The following is a 16,745-nucleotide window of genomic DNA, read 5'->3' on the forward strand; positions in this document are numbered from 1 at the left end:
ATAAATTAATATCACGGGACACTTGACACCAATTGACCTAGTCCCAAACTAAGCAAAGCTATGGACACTAGGCAACGGATAAACATACTTATATAGATAAATACATACTTAAATACATATTAAACATCCAAGACCCGAGAACGAACATTCGTATTATTCATACAAATAAATAATAAATATCATGGGACACTTGACACCAATTGACCTAGTCCCAAACTAAGCAAAGCTTGTACTATGGATACTAGGCAACGGATAAACATACTTATATAGATAAATACATACTTAAATACATATTAAACATCCAAGACCCGAGAACAAACATTCGTGTTATTCACACAAATATCTGACCCGTCCGGGATTCCAACCCGGGACCTCAAACTTCGTAGTCAGGTTCTCTAACCGCTGTCGTCTATACGAACGGACGTCTAGTCGAAATATACGAACATCGACTCATTAAAGCCCGAAGTCGAAGACTTCTAATAAACTCTCGTTCATAATTCCTAATTTACCGCTCTTCAGACACAATGTACTCCACACACCTTACAAGTTTTTTTTACCAGTTTTTCCAGAGTTCGAATCCATGTTAAAATTCGAACTCGTGGTTGGATTGTCACTCTTTGTGTAAACAGAAATAATAGCCAAAAAATGTAAAAACTAAAGGCAAAGTACGCGTAAACAAAACCGAAGTTTGGTCCAAACAAGGAATTTACAAGGCATTAGTTAAACAAAACAGCACAAACTTTCCTTGGCTTACCTAATATTCATGTTATACCTATTAGAAAGTTGAAGCAATTTTCGTAATGCAACATACCTTATTCACATAGTAGAGACGCCAGCGCATTGCCCTAGAAGTTGGTCAACTAATCCAAGTTTGCTCTACGAGCTAATGAGCTGACTTTGATTCGGATTCCCCGCAAGCTAGGAGAGAAGTCGACGCCGTCAAAGGCTACTTGCAGTCGTTACTGTCAATACAAGAATATTGCATACATGATTTTGCAACTGCATGTTCAAATCATAAAGTGAAAATTGTGTGTATTATGCACCACATGGATTCAAAGAGCCGAATAAAATATTAGGTATTCTAGCTTATTTAAAGCTGCATTTCCACCAATATTGTGCGAGGATGTGTTGCGAGATATGTGTTTTTCATTAACCAATAGAAACGCTTCATTTACCTCGCCTCGCTCCGCTCAGCTGTTTCCAGCAGAGATGTGCTGTGCGAGGATGTGGAAATGAAGAGTTTCTATTGGTTAATTAAAAACACATTCCTCGCAACACATCCTCGCACATTATTGGTGGAAACTCAGCTTAAGCCTCGGTTTATTCGAACACATATTTATTTATTTTTCTATCACAGTTAGATTTTGACACCCTGATTATATTTGGTTTGTAAGAGTTAGATTACGATTACCGTGCGGTACCCGGTTCTACTTATTGAATAAAACGGAAGTATATCTTTTCTCACGGGGGTCATAAAAGGCGAGTAAGCAACCTGATGTGAGAGTGTGCATTATATATAATGATGACGACCAGATAGCCAAATAGTTATAGAAACCTGACTATGAAGATCGAAAATACAAACTGAAAAATAGATGCATAGAAAAACCAGAAAAATAAGACCAGCGCTGGGAATCGAACCCAGGTCCTCGGGATTCCGTGCTATATGCTATACCACTACACCACCACTGGACAGTGATACTGACACGAATTTCTCCTATGCACCACATATCTCAGCTTGTTTGTTATCTTATTTAGTCACTTAAGCAGCGACACTAGCGACATCTATGCTGTAGCCCTCATCGAAAAACTTTCAGCACCCCATTTGGAAATTTGGAATTGAAATAAAAAATACATAAAGATTCCAAAAAACCAATCTGACTATGAAGCTTAAGAATTCGATATCGAATCCGAATTCGATCCCCGGCCCGGGCAGATATAAGTAAGAATACCTAATAGTAGGTACCATTGTTTGTTCTGGGGTCTATGGGGTTTAATATGTATTTAAGTATGTATTTATCTACATACATATATAATATAGGAATGCTTATCCGTCGCCTGATACTCGGTACAAGCTTTGCTCAGTTTTGGACTTCAATTGGTCCCAAATTTTAATGTTCCATGATATTTATTTATTATTGTAATTCATCTGTCTCATCCAAATACTTCAAGTATTTTTCTTGCCACAATCCAACATTTCATTTCGGCACATTTTTACCTAACACTCTGAAAAACAGAGGTTCTCGCCGGGCTTATTGGACTGCGCGTAGACAAACAAAGCGTCTGGCCCCGTAATGGAAATTACATACCCCGAGGTCGGAAATCAAATTGACAGAAGAGGTTAAACAAACGAAGCGGTCAGGGAGCCGAGACCGTAGTCCGTCGAATATTAATCGGTCGGTAAATGCGCTTTTATTTGTTTCTTCCCTTTGCCGTCCCAGAGCGAGGGGCTGGCAGATCAGCTCGCACTCCAGTGTATTGGTAAACTCGAGCGAGTAATTGATGCAATTATCTTTTTAGGAAACTGAATGTGCGTATATCAATGGAGAGTGCTAAATGGTTTGATATAAATCAGTCTGATTAATTGAATGATTCAAGTTTTACTTGAACTAATATAATGAACTAGCTTTTGCCCGCGGCTTCGCCCGCGTGGAATTCGGTTATCGCGCACTGTTCCCTCGGGAACTGTGCATTTTTTCGGGATAAAAAGTAGCCTTTGTCACTCTCTGGCCCATACTTGTGTATATCTTTATAATTTTTTTAATCAGCCCCGAAGTTGAATTCACTTACTGCCATCCCGCGGGAGTTTTGCATTTTCCCTGAAATAAAGTAGCCTTCGTCAATCGGGAATAGTGGACCTAGTTGTTAGTGAAAGGTTTTTAAAAGCAGTGCCAAAGTTGAATTTTCTTATTTCTATCCCGCGGGAATTTTTCATTTTCCGGAAAAAAAAATATCCTATGTCAATCAGGAATACTGTAGCTTACTTTTGGTGAAACAACTTTTAAAATCAGACCCGAAGCTGAATCCACTTATTTCTATCCTGCAGGAATTTTGCATTTTCCCGAAGAAGAGTAGTCTATACTAATGAGGAATAGTGTAGCTTTCTATTGGTGAAAGAATTTTTAAAATCAGCCCTGAAGTTGAACTCAGTTTTTTCTATCCCATGGGAATTTTGTAATTTCCTGAAGAAAAAGTAGCCTTTGTCATTTGGGGATAGTCATAATATATCACATAATATGTAAGAATTTCCGAAATTGAATTTATTTATTTCTATCCCGAGGGAATTTTGCATTATCCCGGATAAAAAGTAGCCTATGTCCAGCAGTGGTGTAGCGGTATAGCACGTGGCACGGAATGCCGAGGACCTGGGTTCGATTCCCAGTGCTGGTCTTATTTTTCTGGTTTTTCTGTGCATCTATATTTCAGTTTGTATTTTCAATTTAGGTTTTACGGGATGACCGTAAAAGTAAAAATTTGGAATTGAAATAAAAAATACAAAAAGATTCCAAAAAACCAATCTTAACCTATGTCAATCAAGGATAATGTAGCTTACTAACGATAAAAGATTTTATAAAATCGGCGCAATAGTTTGAGAGATTTGACTATAAACAAAGAAACGAAAAAAGTTTAGATATTTCCCTATCCCGTGGGAATTTTGAAAAATACTTCCTTAGTGCACCTCTACAACACTCGAGGTACATGTATGCCAAATTTCCAGTCTCTAGCACTAGTAGTTTAGGCTGTGCGTTGTCTGTCAGTCAGTCAGTCACGGTACTGTTTTATAGGTATAAAAGTAGATTAAGGAACTACCGTAGATACTTACTCAAATACTTAGGTAAAACTAAAGTAAAAGATTGCAGCTCAGTATAAATTATTATACCTAACTTAGATATTACTTGTTTAATTTAGGTAGGTATACAAAAATGTAATTAAGAGGTAAACTATGTGTGTTTCTACGTACAGTCGAGTTCATAAACTTGTGAGCTAGGATTTGATCAAAAATATCTGAACACGACTCTATTGTTAACGGCGTAGAAGCGTGTATTTTTGATCAATTTTTTTCTCACAAGTTTATGAACTTGACTGTACCCACGAATAAATAATAAGTCGTAGCACCGTAGTCCGTACTTAATCTCTGGAAATACAAAGCCGATTGTAACATTTTTACTAATGAAAACCTACATAACCCGTGATAAACATAAGTTCATTTTTATCGCGGAAAAGTTTTAAGTCCCGCTGGATACAGGCGAAGTTACTGGCAACACGTAAGTACTACAGTATTAACATGTATATTGTATATATGGCGCTGTATTTGTTTTTCTTAACGAAATAACGAAATCCAACCAAATAAACTCAACAGCAATTTATTGCATAAAACGGTTTACAATATTTAACACAGCAATAAACTAGCTACCCTGCGATCGGCACTTTAATTTCACTCATTAGGACGACCCGGTGAATGTAATTTTCAGTCTTGTTAAAATAATGTATAAATAATAATAATATTTATACAAACACTGATTTATTAGTTACGCTATATCTCTGTCTCACTCTACATACAAAATTACCTATTACTGCAAATATATATATTTGAGGTCCAGATTTTTGCCGCTCAGTATATTTCAAACAATATGCCAGCTTCCACCCGCGGCTTCTTGCCCGATGCAGTTCTTTTCTAAACCACGGAAAAAAGCCCAGCTGTTCTCATATGGTCATGTTAAAAGGAAGCGCGATTAGAGAGTCACCAGCACCACAGCCCATGACAACTTGAAGGACGGTTTACTAACGTTACCACCCCTTTTAAATTTAGGATCACTATAAAGTCTTTAATATGCCTAATTTTGAACGCCCCGGCAATATTTATCGCTCTGAGCGAAATAACATATTTCGCGAGTCAAAAAAGGTAAACTAAACTGCCAATTAGGGTAGGTAAAATAAATAAAATCATGGTATATTAAAAATAGTAGAACTCTGGGTGAAGTTGAAGCTAGGCCGACTGCTGTCGTTGATCATACACGGAGAATACACAGACTCCTCGCTCTCTTCCTCCTCGCCGGCGGTGATAAATGCTTGATTTATAACGTTCTGTTCCAAAAACTTCTTGCAAAACGAGAGCAACTGAGGACAGAATCAACTAACGTGAGTTTCACGAATTATTTTAGAGATAACCAAACTTAATCAGCCGTCAAATCCCTTTGATTTGACATTGGTTACTAAGTTATAGTACATCTCACGGGTCAGACACGTAATACAACGTCGTCTCTGCACTAAGGTTTTTACTAGGTTCTTATACACAATAGAACAAATAAGTAAAATTTATTCGAAAGCATTGGAGTATTGTAAAGTACAACATGAAAATTGCCTTTTTCAAACAAAGGGTAACAACCTTACCTGATTTTGGCGAATTATGATTCCCTATATATAAACACACTAACTTTATCCCATGGCTGACTCACTATCTCGAAGGAATTTCGAAAAATACCTACTTAGTGCTCCTCTATGATCTGCAAGGAAGATTTTCAAGTCTCTAGCTCCACTGGTAAGATTGTGATTCAATCGATCGATTGATTGACTGACAAGTCAATTAGGTACGTTGATGTGGACCAAAATTAGTTTTTATTAAAAACACTAAAAAAGTTTTCTTTAAATAATTGAAAAAAAACAACATACCTACAACTACAAAACAATTTTTTATGTTACCTGATAATAGTGATAATACACAATCGGTTAACGAATATGGGGGTGGAGCATTAATATTGTTTACAAATACGAAGATTCGTGACTGGGTATTTTCATTAAAACATGTACCTAGCAACGGCGTAAAGTTAAAAGTTGTCAGTTTTGTGAGGATTTTCACCTACAGTTAATATGGAATAAAACGTCACAAAAATGACAATATTTAACTTTTCCTTAACTATGCCGTGGCTAGGTACATGTTTTAATAAAAATGCTCGACTACACAATAATCTTTAGTGACAATTTGATACTTATTCAAACTGACACACCAACTGGCATAATTCGAACAAGCTGGAGTTTACATACTGGGCCCAATTGCTAAAATGCATAAATTTACAAACAAACACATAGTATTTATAAATTTCAGTACAAAACCACTGTTGTAACTAGTTGCTTATACTTAATTATATTATAATTAAGCCCTGATGTAGACTTGTTCCAAGTGTCATCACTACTTTACAAACCTACCTTACTATGGACTGCTTTCACAGTTTTATTTATCCTTTTAAGTTCTTGCTTGAGATGAGTATCTTCTTCTAATCGTTTATTTACGCTCCACGTGTCATCATTGAATACTATAGGTAACACATAGGGACAACCTGAAATGAGAAAATAAAACTCTTAGGTACGTTTTGGCATAAAAAAATACCTAAACCTATCAACGGAAATACTCTTTGTTTTTTTGTTATCCTGATATTCGCCCACCCACGACCACGCACTTTTAAAGGTAAAGGTCAAGTTTAATATGCTTTGCAGAAATAACTATAGCCATAGCGACGTCACTCTATTATTTTCCCATCTTTTTCCTAGACTATAATATGAAATCACTAAGAGTCATTCCTTTGCTTAATTGGAATCTCTAATTAGGTAGGTAAGAAAAGAAATATCAATGGTAAAGTTTAGCCATTTCTAGAAATACACAAATTTTGTCTACAATCAAAACTACCACACTTTCTACAAACACTTTCTTGCCATTCTAGATTTGTTCAAATTTTTTTAAACTGTTTTCTGGATTCGTATTTAATCATTTCGGTCTATCAACTAAAAGTGGAAATTCAGTGCACTAAGTAAATCAACTTCGTAACTTGAAACGTCCGAAAGAAAATCGAAGACAGCAGTATAAAGGTACCTACTACACCGTGTCATACCATGACCGTAAAAGGAACGTATCAGGCACGGAATGTAACGCGACACGGACTACAACATGTCAACGGCGTCTCATACCCATAAGAAGCGTATCGGTCGGTACCGTTTTTGACGCTCTCCATGCAGGCACGCGACGGCGACGGTTGGTTAAGAAACGTGCTAGTGGGCCTAGTCTCATTTATTATTATTATTAATTTTTTTATTTTCCAATAAAAATACAGTAAAACCAATGCGCTGTAAATTTAAAATTATACTTACAAAAAAAAACACAAAAAGACATTAAAACATAAAAAAAAGTTATTTAGGGATTTTTATCCTTGCTTCCCTAAATCGACGGAAGACCACGCCCTCCGACCAGAAATTGGAATGCAGGAACATCTGCTTGCTTAGCCGGCACTTGGAGTCTAAAAGAGCGAAAATTATTGGCTCTATTAGACTCGAACGGGCGGATAAAAACCTCGGCTCCCTTCAACCGACCCCGAGCTGCCTCGCAGATGTGCTCGAAGACCTTCTCTTTCGTCGTCTTCGTGTCCAACCAAGATAGGTAGATGTCCACCAACGGTACTGCAGCTTGGATACAGGACGACGCTGCAGGAATGGTCCCACGCTAATTGCGATAGCGCTTTAGACGGCGTTTCCGATTTACAACCGAAGTGAAGCCATCATCCTCATACTTTTCAATACAAAGAATATATTTTTTGCCTAACACGTTTCTGCGGTCATGGTATGATACGGTGTAGTAGATAATAGACCTTAAGACCATTTGAACAGATCTGGAACCAACTACAAGCGCGGAAATTGTTCAAAATATGTCTAGCGTTTGTGCATCCTACACAGTCACTACCTTTTATAGTTTCCAATGACCCGTCGCTTATGACACCCATATTTGTGTAAAATTTAATCTTATTGTTTAGACGTGTCTTCCAAATATCTTTCAATGTTTTCGTGAACGCAGCCGCCTTGTAAATATGTCCATATGGATTTTTCTTCGACAGTGCCAGTGCCTGACCAAAGTATACATTAGCTACACTTGTACATACATTAGGTGATCGTTACCTTTCACTTTCAAATACTTCTACAGACTGACCAACTTATATTTGTGAATCAGACCAAGCAATACTACACTTTACGCGAACGACATTTAAACTTTTTCGAGTCACAGATAAGTTGGTCAGTCTGTACTCAGGTAGAGACGGTCCAACTAGGTAAATAAATTAATCAAAGACCAGGGCCCAATTCCATAACAAATAACAAGCTAATAGTATTCGTGATATTGTATTGAAATTCACTAATACTATTTGCTTGTAATTTGTTATGCAATTGGACCCACCCCACGTTAATTTTTAATTGTAGTCTCAGTAATTTTTTTGTTTTGAACTGATTGAAAAAAAAACGCAGAGGTATATTCTATTTGTCCTAACATGATTCAAATGACAGATGCGAAACTGACGAAACTAGAGTCCCTCCTACTGTTACGCAAACTATCGATACTTTTGCATGTACCTAGTACTAAAAGTGGCAATAGCATTATTTGTTGGTTAAAACGTTACGCTATCGAACTGAAAGTCTTATTTGAATTTTAAATTATAATTTATTCAACACTTGGAGTGTCCCCTTGCTCCTTACAGATAACCATGGCTAGATAACTGGTAATCTGTGAAGATTTTTTTTCTTCCAGTATAACTAGTTATCTCCAAAGATTTCATTTTCCCCACAGAAAACTGTTTTTTTTAACGGTTATCTGCAAGGAAAATCCATATCCTTCCAGGTAACTAGCTATCTCCGGAGATTTTATTTCCCCACACATAACTGATTTTTTTAACGGTTATCTGCAAAAAAACCATTGCGTATGCTTAGCCATGCGTATGCTTAGCTTATTTTTTCTCCACCCCTCTTTTCACCCCCTAAAGGAAGACTAAGTTATCTGTGGGGGAAAAAATCCCCGGTGATAGCTAATTATCTGGAAGGAATGGATTTTCTTTGCAGATAACCGTTAAAAAAAGCAGTTATCTGTGGGGTAAAAAATCCCCGGAGATAGGTAGGTAGTTACCTGGAAGAAATGGATATCTGAAAAAACAGTTATCTGTGGGGAAAATGAAATCTTTGGAGATAACTAGTTATACTGGAAGAAAAAAAATCTTCACAGATTACCAGTTATCTAACCATGGTTATCTGTGGCACGCACACTGCACCTACATAGCACTTCCACTTGTTTTTATTCTTCCGTGGGGTTGCCATACGTTCCGGTACGCCGGGACATGTCCCGGTTTGAAGCGTGGTGTCCCGGCGTCCCGTCCGATAAGCAAATTGTCCCGGTTTAAAAATCATAGTTATTTAGTAGGGGGCTAAGCTATAACTATAACAGCCGATAACGTGCTTTTTGCACTTTGTAGCGAAAAGCACCTACAAACAGAGAACCCGACTGGCGGGTTGCTGGCATTTAATGACTGTGTTAAAAGTTGTTTTGTGTTTGGGCAAGGACTAAACCTTTAAAGTTACATATTATTGTAATAAAAGTTCCTTTTTTCTACCTTTACTACTTTTTCTTTAAATGTTCCGGTCTGCGTCCCCACACTTATGGCAACCCTACGCTACGTAGATATTTATTATTTATGTATAGACGAAGGAATTTGGTGATGGCGGTATAAGGTCAAATCCACGTCAAGTCTATGCCGGAGGAAATACCTCCGGTGGTCGAGATTGAATGTTTTGGGTTTTGGCAGTTGTACGCAAACTTTTGACATGCTTTCAGGAGCAGATTGAGGCGCAATATCTTAGGGCTAGTGCCGAAAGTGGTAGATTAAGTATATTTTATAAAGAGGTCACAATAAACTCGAGACGGTTAGCTACAACGAACCCAGCGAGGGCGACTAGAAAAACGCCATTTTTTTGCGACGCCTTTAGAAAAGTATTATGTAAATAACTTTAGATTCATATCCAGGCGACCTGAGACCCTAGGATAGTGCTGTGATGCTCCACGGCATCAAAACGCACAGTTTGAGAACCCCTATTATTTATTATTAACTAATTCTCACAGGCTAGAAGTAGTGATGTACTTAATAACATGAAAAAAAACGACTGTTTTTTTGCACAATGTTGAAAAAAAAACATGAAAAAAAACTTTTTTTTTTTATAGTTATAATTATCTGCATTGTTCAGGTGATTTTCCAACCGACTTTTATAATTCTCCGCCAGGAGGCTTATTTCCTACTTAACCGTATTCATCCCCATTGCCTCGTGGATCTCTGCGTTGGTGACGAACCATGGTACGTTCGCAATGTTTCAGAGTATGCCATTTTGCAGGCGTTGCATCATATTTATATTGGAGTTAGAAGCGCTGCCCCGAAGCTGCATTCCATATGTCCATACTGGTTTAAGGATAATCTTGTATATAAGCAGCTTGTTGTCTGTGGACAGCATGCTCGCATGTGGTCGCATGTTTAGTTCGTCTCTTTTGGTTTTTATATGTTTATGCCAGGTCAATCTTCTATCGAGGTGGATGCCAAGGTATTTTACAGTGTCATCTTGGGGTAAAGTGCTATCTCCCAATGTCACTGATGGGCAATTTCCTTTTCTTAAGGTAAAGGTGATGTGAACGGACTTTAATGCACTGGCTTGTATACGCCATTTTTTTGCCAATTACCTATATTGTCTAGACTTCTTTGCAGAGTATTTGAAGCAGCTGCAGGATTTGTGTTGCTTGCAAGCACTGCAGTGTCATCAGCAAAGGTAGCAGTGACAACATCTTGCGCTTCCGGAAGGTCAGACGTGTACAGTTTGTATAAGATTGGTCCAAGAACGGAGCCCTGCGGAACTCCCGCCAGTATATTGTGGAATTCGGACGTATCTCCATCTTCGCGAACCTGGAATATACGGTCAGATAGGTACGACTTCATCAGGAGAAAGAAGCTGTGTGGGAGCGTTGTTTTTATTTTACATAGCAGGCCTTTGAACCAGATTTTATCAAACGCCTGTTGGATGTCCAGGAAAACCGCCGAGCAATACTCTTTGCACTCTAGTGATCTTCTGATTCTTTCATAGACCCTATGTACTTGCACTATCGTCGAGTGATGTTTTCTAAATCCAAACTGGTGTTTGGGTATTGTTTGATTTTCCATCAAGATAGGAGTTATTCTATACAGGATGATCTTTTCGAGCACCTTGGACATGGTAACTAGGAGGCTTATGGGTCTGTAGGAGGTAACACTTTCCGGAGGCTTCCCCATCTTCTGGATCATAGTTATTATGGAGACTTTCCATATCCTGGGGAAGTATTGAACTCGGAGTATTCCATTGAAGAGGATAATAAGGTAAACCAGAGCCTTCTGGGGAAGCTGCTCAAGGACTTCCTTGGTGATCAAATCGAAGCTTGGCGCTTTGTTATTCTGAAGACCTTTTATAGTAGCTTTTAGCTCCTTGACGGTTACTGGTTTTGGGGGTAGAGACAGTTGAAAGTCTTCGCTCATGATTGCATCGATTTCTTGCTCAGCTTCTGCATTGTGGCACTGATTTGGTTTGAATCAGCTAGGTGCCTAGCGAATGCGACAGCTTTTGCTTTTCCGGTTCTTGCCCAACCAGCGTCAGTTTTGATGGGATACTTGAGCTCCTGAGGTCTGCTAAGCGATTTGGTTACCTTCCATAGTGAGTAGTTTGTTGAAGCAGTTGCAGTGAGACTTTCCAATTTGCTCTGATTTGTTGCGTTCCTCACTTCCTCTATCAGTTTCTTCAGTTCTTTAATGGCTTTATTTAGAGCTGTTTTGTCACTTCTGTGTCTTGATTAGTGCCACACACGTCGGAGTCGTCTTTTTTCTAAGACTTTAAGCTTTATTTCAAGTGGTAAGTTTTTCACTATGCGTTTATACTCCTTATCAGGGGTGTTCTTCCAGCATGCGGCTTGTAGGGTGTTAGTTATATACTTCGTTGCATTTTCAATCCCTTCAGGAGTTTTCAAAGCAATTTGTAGGTGTATGTTTTCATCTAGGTACTCTCTGAAACCATCCCAGTTCGTGTGTTTGCTATATAGCGGCTCAGGCTTCTCGTGGTTTATTACTATCGTACTAATGGTCAGAAATACTGGCGTGTGGTCTGAACTACTGTCTTCGCAGGATTCTGTTTTAGTGTAGCATTCCCTTCGTGATAAAAAAAGTCGAGCAGGTCTGGTTTTTTCCTTGGGTCTGTGGGCCAGTAGGTAGATTTTCCAGTGGAAATGGTGTCGAGTTTGTTTCTCTCACTCAACGCTCAGTTTAAGCTGTCTACCTCTGGTAGAAGTAAGTCTTGAACCCCAGTGCGTGTGCTTGGCGTTCCAGTCTCCTTCCAATGTAGCAAAGTACTAAAGTAAAGGTATCGCAGTCTATAGAATGTCTTGGGGGACAGTAAGCCGCTGATACATTAAGGTTGCCACATTCGTCGTTTATAGCTATGGTAGTTGCCTGGATTAGCTGGGTTTTATATTCAGGCAATAAGTGATGTTTGATTGTCTTTCTTACCACAATGGCAGATCCAGCATGGCCAGTTCCATAAGGGTGGTAAGTAACGTAGGAGTTGAATCCTTTGATTGAAACCTTGCTTCTCTCTGTGCAGTGAGCTTCCGAGATTAGTACAACGTCGAGTTTGTAGTCTGTGATCAATAGTTCTAGTTCGAATTTATTAGGTGCTAGACCATTAATATTCCACTCAGCTATTCTGAGACCTATCGCGAAGAGAGTTTGTTAACAAGCGTGCCAATGAGGCTTATTAGAGTAGTCATCTGTTGCAGGATGTATTCGAATTGTGCTGATTGCTTGAGCAGTAGTACTTCTATTTTGTTGTTGAGTGTATTCTCATTAGTATTCCCCTTTAAAACTTTGGAGTAGAGGTTTTTTGATTGATCTCTTGTAGGTGAAAATGACGAGTTTGGTCTAGGTTGCGGTTCTGATTCGGTGTTATTATGGTTTAGTCTTGGCTTTCCTGGCTCTTTGCCTATGATTATTTCCCTATACACCTCGCAGCCTTTGTAGTTAGCTGGGTGATCACCTTGGCAAAGAGCGCAGTGTGCTGGTGTGTTTCTGTCCTTCTTAGGGCAATCTGATGTCTTATGATTTTGTGCACATTTAACGCATCGGTATGGTCGCATGCAGTAATTTTTGGAGTGCCCGTATTGTAGGCATCTCTGGACACTGTGGGATGGTTTTCCTTTTTTTGGGGTCTTCAATGAGAACAGCTTGGTGATAAATTTTGGTTATTTTCTTCACCGCAGAATTATTCGGATGTGGTGCGATGTTGACAAAGAATGTCGATGTTGGCACCTTATCAGCTCCGAACTTCACGTTTATGATTTCGCCTTTCACTTTATTCCCGGTCTTTTCTATTTCTTCAATTATTATATTGTGCGGAGTTGTATGGTGTAGATGTTTTATAACCACTATAACATCGTTGGTCCTTCCGGTTAAAAGTATGGCCTATAAGGCCGTTTTCTCGAACAATCGAAATATTTTTTTATAAACTTCGATATCCAAGGTGCTGATTCTGAGTTGGTTCCGAGTTACAATTTTGAAAGTAAAACCATCCTTTTCAGCCACTGTTTCCAAGAGATTAGATAGCTTATTGACATCCTCTATCCCGTAGAGAATAATCAATCGGTGGAGGTTTGCTGGCTTTTTTCTCTCTTTAGGTTCACTGATGTGTTCCTTTGGGTCTAAGGGTAGTCCATTGTACCGGTTGATAGTTAAAAAAAAACTTAATAGCCTTGTTTTTTTTTCTTTGTTTATTTTTTCAGAAATAAAATCAATAGGAAATTAATTGTTTTATTGAGGTATGTTTTCTGTTTTTATTTATTATTTGACTGGACGGCAAACAAGCAAGTGGGTATTTCTCACATTTTACTAAAATAACAAATCGAATTAAGTACTCATGAATCAATTAAACAAAAAAGGAATATTCCTCTGTGTCTATGTCAGTAGCCAACTACGTTCAAACAAATATAGACCGAACGGGGACTTCCCGTGCGCAGTTTGAATGTTGCCAATATATTCATGTAAACTTGGTACTATTCAACCAAAACGGTATGGTAGATTTATAAATAAATAGTAAACTCTAACATTAACTGTTAAGTATTAATCTTTTACGGAAACTGCCTTTTTAATTTTCAATTCTGTACTCTTGAAAAAAGGCATGCTCCAGAAAAAAAACTTGTCTTTTTCATGTTTTTTTTCAGTTTTTTTGTAACACTAGCTAGAAGTAACTATATTTATAGACTGGGTTGATGATGATGACAATATCTTACCGTAGGTAATTCGTCCTATTTGTGTCGGAAAGGTTATTGGTCATGGTGTGGTCATGATACAACCCCCTTTAAAGAGTGGAGACCTCTAATAGTACCTTTTCTATGAGATCCTTTTTCATCCAAGAAGCACTAAACTGCGTGTGATCCAAGTTGAATGATGCCAGCATGTCCTTTCCAATCATGTCCCAGTCACACGACGCGCCGTCGACTCTATCGTGAATAATCAACGGTTTTTCAAACTCAATATGAAACACTTCGTCACTCGCAGCCCAAACTAGCACGTCATTAAGGACACTGCACTGAACCTACGAAGATTTGTAAAACAATTATTAGATACCTTCATTTTAATTGAAACGTTCCCTGCGATATTAAATTATTTCCTTAATCCCACCTTCAAATGATCGCCCAAAACAGATTTAGCGATAGCCGGTATAGGCGTCGGACAAAAAAATACATCGGAGGGCAAATTTTTCGATAAAGACATAAGAATATCTATAGGTACCAAACCGTCGGCAATGAATATTGGCTTACGGGCCTTCTTTTCCGGCAATATATTTTTTCTCCTAAATTTTACATATTTTTCGCTCGTTTCATCCGGCTTCTCCTCTTTCACTGGGCCGCGAAGGTTGTTGGCTATTTTTATAATCAAATACAGCGTATCAAATTGCTCGACGTTGTCCATCCGTTCTAAGTCCAAGATGTTTGGATTTGCAAAATTGGTTACGAAGCAAAATACGTCCGCATCTGAAACGCTACGGAACGGAATTACTTCAATCCGATCTATATTTAAAATGGAAACAACTAGGTAGGTACCTACCTTACCTATAGTTTTACCGAGTTAGCCCTGTAATGGAACCTTTTCATTCTAATCTAATCTGGTTTATAGTAAGTAGCCATAAATGTAAGTACGTATGTATCTATCAAAGAAATAAAGGGACATAATAAAAGTTACAAAATGAATGAAGGTTAAAATATCCTGTTACTTAATCGTACTAATAAAAATAAGTACCTATTATAAAAGCAAAACTTTGTGAAATGGTGTCTGTATGTTTGTTACTCCTTCACCTAAAACGGCTGGATGGGTTTTGGTACAATTTGGTAAATCCGTCCGCGTAAAATACGTTTATCGCTATCCCGCGGGAACTACTTATGCAATTTTCCGGGATAAAAACTATCCTATGTCCTTCTCCGGGACGGAAACTATGTGTAGTGTATCTATACCGAATTTTATCTAAATCAGTTCAATGGCTTAGACATGATGAAGTAACAAACCAAACTAATGAACTAATAATAAAATATATATAATATAATGAGAACTAAATTTACCACGAGCTTTGCGGTGAAGGAAAACATCGTGAGGAAACCTGCACAAACCTGCGTAGCGATTCAATGGTGCGTGCGAAGTTCCCAATCCGCACTGGGCCCGCGTGGGAACTATGGCCCAAGCCCTCTTGTTCTGAGAGGAGGCCTGTGCCCAGCAGTGGGACGTATATAGGCTGGGATGATGATGATGATGAATGAGAACTAAGATAGAGGTAGGTATAAGTTTAGGTAGATTAGGTATTTCAAGATGCAACAAGATAGGTACGCGCGAAAAACATTACCTCTCCTTGTAGTCAGGTAAAAAATAGTAATTAATACTAATTAAAAATACCCTTTCACTGGCTAGCTATAATTACTAACATAGTCTTAAGGAAATACTAACAAAATTTTTGGATCAAGTTTTCTGAATAAATTAAATTATTATTATTATTATTATAGTCATCAATATTACCGTTACCGTTTGTTTCCTAAATAAATTAAAAAAAAAATATATATTGACCAACCTAGGCAAATCGGAAGAAACTTTAATAGAATTAGTACATTCTAAAGCACATCTTTCAAGCTCGAGCTTAAGACCATCTGCTTTTGCCACTTCATTAGAATAAACCAAAAGCACGACATCCACCAGTTGACGCCTTCCAAACACTTGACCGCTAAGAATTTTGACTACAATTAACTGAGCTGCAGGAGACAGAGAGTTTACTATAAGCACTCGTAACGGCTCTATCTTGACGCCACGTTGGAAATTCATCGTGATCAACAAAATAAAATTAACAATTTTGTTAACAATTTAGGTATTTGACAGTTACGTCAAAAATTAGTGTTGAATATAGGTTTAATAACTTAATTACGACTCTTTGATTGATAAGTACTTGATGTGTTCTTGATATTTGATGTGACATATTATAAGATGCGGTTTCTGTTATTGGGACAAAATAAACACCGACAGCGTCACTGGCTTTTTTTATCAGTGTTTTCATTCCACTAATCATTTTTTGTAGTTTAGTTTTGGTAGTATGGCAGTAGTATTCATTGTCTTACCTAATTTCCGATATTTAAAAGTATTACATGACAGGTGTCATCAGTCAAAATTTTGTTGACACGTCGCAATAAGTTTATTCCTACAATCGCAGATTAATTCTGTTTTACGTAAAACATGTTGCTTCTGTATTCATTCTAGTTATATTATTTACGTTTTGGCTTCACTTGTCTTCAGACAATACGGTTCTGGTTTAGTTACAGAAATTTATATAAATTAGGCCTAAGTAACAAGTACGCAAAA

General features: G+C 37.9%; 1 protein-coding gene across 1 annotated transcript; it reads right to left on the bottom strand.

Annotated features, from left to right (window-relative positions):
• Nucleotides 1-4,418: 4,418 nt before the first annotated feature.
• On the bottom strand, nt 4,419-16,290 carry LOC141434380 (malate dehydrogenase, cytoplasmic-like). Its single transcript, XM_074096800.1, has 6 exons — nt 15,967-16,290; nt 14,532-14,892; nt 14,236-14,445; nt 7,724-7,883; nt 6,202-6,332; nt 4,419-5,115 (listed from the first exon to the last, which is right to left on the bottom strand). The coding sequence occupies exons 1-6, from the start codon at nt 16,212-16,214 to the stop codon at nt 4,942-4,944; spliced, it is 1,284 nt and encodes a 427-aa protein (XP_073952901.1). The 5' UTR covers nt 16,215-16,290; the 3' UTR covers nt 4,419-4,941.
• Between the last annotated feature and the right edge of the window lie 455 nt (nt 16,291-16,745).

This window comes from Choristoneura fumiferana, chromosome 13, assembly GCF_025370935.1.
Source record: "Choristoneura fumiferana chromosome 13, NRCan_CFum_1, whole genome shotgun sequence".
Taxonomy (NCBI): domain Eukaryota; kingdom Metazoa; phylum Arthropoda; class Insecta; order Lepidoptera; family Tortricidae; genus Choristoneura; species Choristoneura fumiferana.